Source organism: Meleagris gallopavo, chromosome 2, assembly GCF_000146605.3.
Source record: "Meleagris gallopavo isolate NT-WF06-2002-E0010 breed Aviagen turkey brand Nicholas breeding stock chromosome 2, Turkey_5.1, whole genome shotgun sequence".
Lineage (NCBI taxonomy): Eukaryota > Metazoa > Chordata > Aves > Galliformes > Phasianidae > Meleagris > Meleagris gallopavo.
The window spans coordinates 106,286,069-106,287,772 of record NC_015012.2 but is presented as its reverse complement, the minus strand read 5'-3'; the positions used below and the strand labels follow the sequence as shown (position 1 = coordinate 106,287,772).

At 49.1% G+C, this 1,704-nt stretch overlaps 1 protein-coding gene across 1 annotated transcript in view; it reads right to left on the bottom strand.

Moving 5' to 3' along the window:
• ANKRD66 (ankyrin repeat domain 66) overlaps window positions 1-863 on the bottom strand; it is a 4,326-nt gene extending 3,463 nt beyond the window's left edge. Inside the window, exon 1 of the mRNA XM_010708188.3 lies at window positions 858-863. Coding sequence (XP_010706490.1) covers window positions 858-863 — 6 coding nt within the window. The remainder of the gene's footprint in view (window positions 1-857) is intronic.
• Between the last annotated feature and the right edge of the window lie 841 nt (window positions 864-1,704).

Genomic DNA, 1,704 nt, shown 5'->3' with positions numbered 1-1,704 from the left:
ACTACCTGGTGCTTCTCACACATTCAGGCAATCAGTGTAATACAAATGTAATCTGCAGGTTGCAAAACCATGTTTTTGACAATCCTAATCTTAAATGTTTTTAAGCAAATAAAGTGCTAGGAAAATATTCTTGAATTGTTTCAATTAATTCTGGTTAACTCAAGGGAAAAAAAAGTGAATACCAAAAACTAAGTTGTAAAAAACATAAAGGAAATGGTTTAAAGGATGTGAACATCATGTCTATTTTTGATACTTGCTTACACAGAGAGAAATTACACAAGACACCAGGAAAATGGTTAATGGTTAACAGCTGTTTACGAGGGTGGATGGTGATAGGACAAGGGGAATGGTTTAAGTGAGCCAGGGGAGGTTTAGGTTGGATGTGAGGAGGAAGTTTTCATGCAGAGGGTGGTGAGGCAGTGGAACAGGTTGCCCAAGGAGGCTGTGGATGCCCCATCCCTGCAGGCATTCAAGGCCAGGCTGGATGTGGCTCTGGGCAGCCTGGGCTGCTGGTTGGCGACCTGCACACAGCAGGGGGTTGGGACTGGGTGAGCGCTGTGGGCCTTTGCAACCCAGGCCGTTCTGTGATGCTATGATTCCCACCACCCACAGATGTTTCTGATCTCTGTGCTTCCACCAGGAGTGAAGGGAATGGCCTGAGTGCAACCTGCTGCTGTGTGTAACCTCCATCACTGAGCCAGCAGCGTCTGAGCACCATTTCTCTTAATGTGCAGCTATCTCCTACAGGGGAGAAATTTAAGATAGACAGAAATGTATATATTCAGATCAGAGCAACCACCCATTGTCCTTTGCTTGCTGATTTTGGAGGGTTGCTACCACATTAAAATCCTCCCTACCGTCATCCTCACTGCTGTGCCCCCACAGCCCGTTGTGCTCCCACACCTCGTACTGTGGGTAACATCCATGACCACCGAGCACTGAAGCTCCACTGTGGGTCAGATCCAGTCCTCACGCCCCTGGCTGTGCTGGGCAGGGAACCAAGGCCAGAACCTTTCCAACTCCAGGGATTCTGTGATTCTATGATTGCATATCACTGCCTGACTTGGCAGCTGGCTGTGTGGGTGTCAGTGAGCTCCGGAACAAAATGCTCACATCCATGGTGTTTGGTGGGCACAGGCAGTGCCATGGAGCATTCGATGCCACTTAGGGAGGAATTTCCCAACTGCAGAAGTTAATAGTGTTAAAGCCGCCATTCGGCTCCTGCAAATGTAGCTTTACACTGCAAATCTCTTTGAGACTCATAATTCAATCCTATTTGGAAACAAGTTCCTTAGATTTAGAGCAATGAATATTTAAATGTGAGCAGTTGAACCGTTTTCAATTTCTGACATTGTTGGTGAATGAAAAACTGAACATGAGCCAGCAGTGTGCTCATGCAGCTTGGAAATGAAATGGCATCCTGGGCTCTGTCAGCAGAGGGGTGGCCAGCAGGGACAGGGAGGTGATTGTCCCCCTCTGCTCTGCCCTTGTGAGGCCCCTTCTGGAGTGCTGTGTCCAGGTCTGGAGCCCTCAGTATAAGAAAGACAGGGAGCTGTTGGAGAGGGTCCAGAGGAGCCACAGAGATGATCAGGGGGCTGCAGCACCTCCACTACAAAGACAGGCTGAGGGAGCTGGGCTTGTTCAGCTTGGAGAAGAGAAGCTGCGGGGTGACCTCAGTGCAGCCTGCAGGACCTGAAGGGAGCC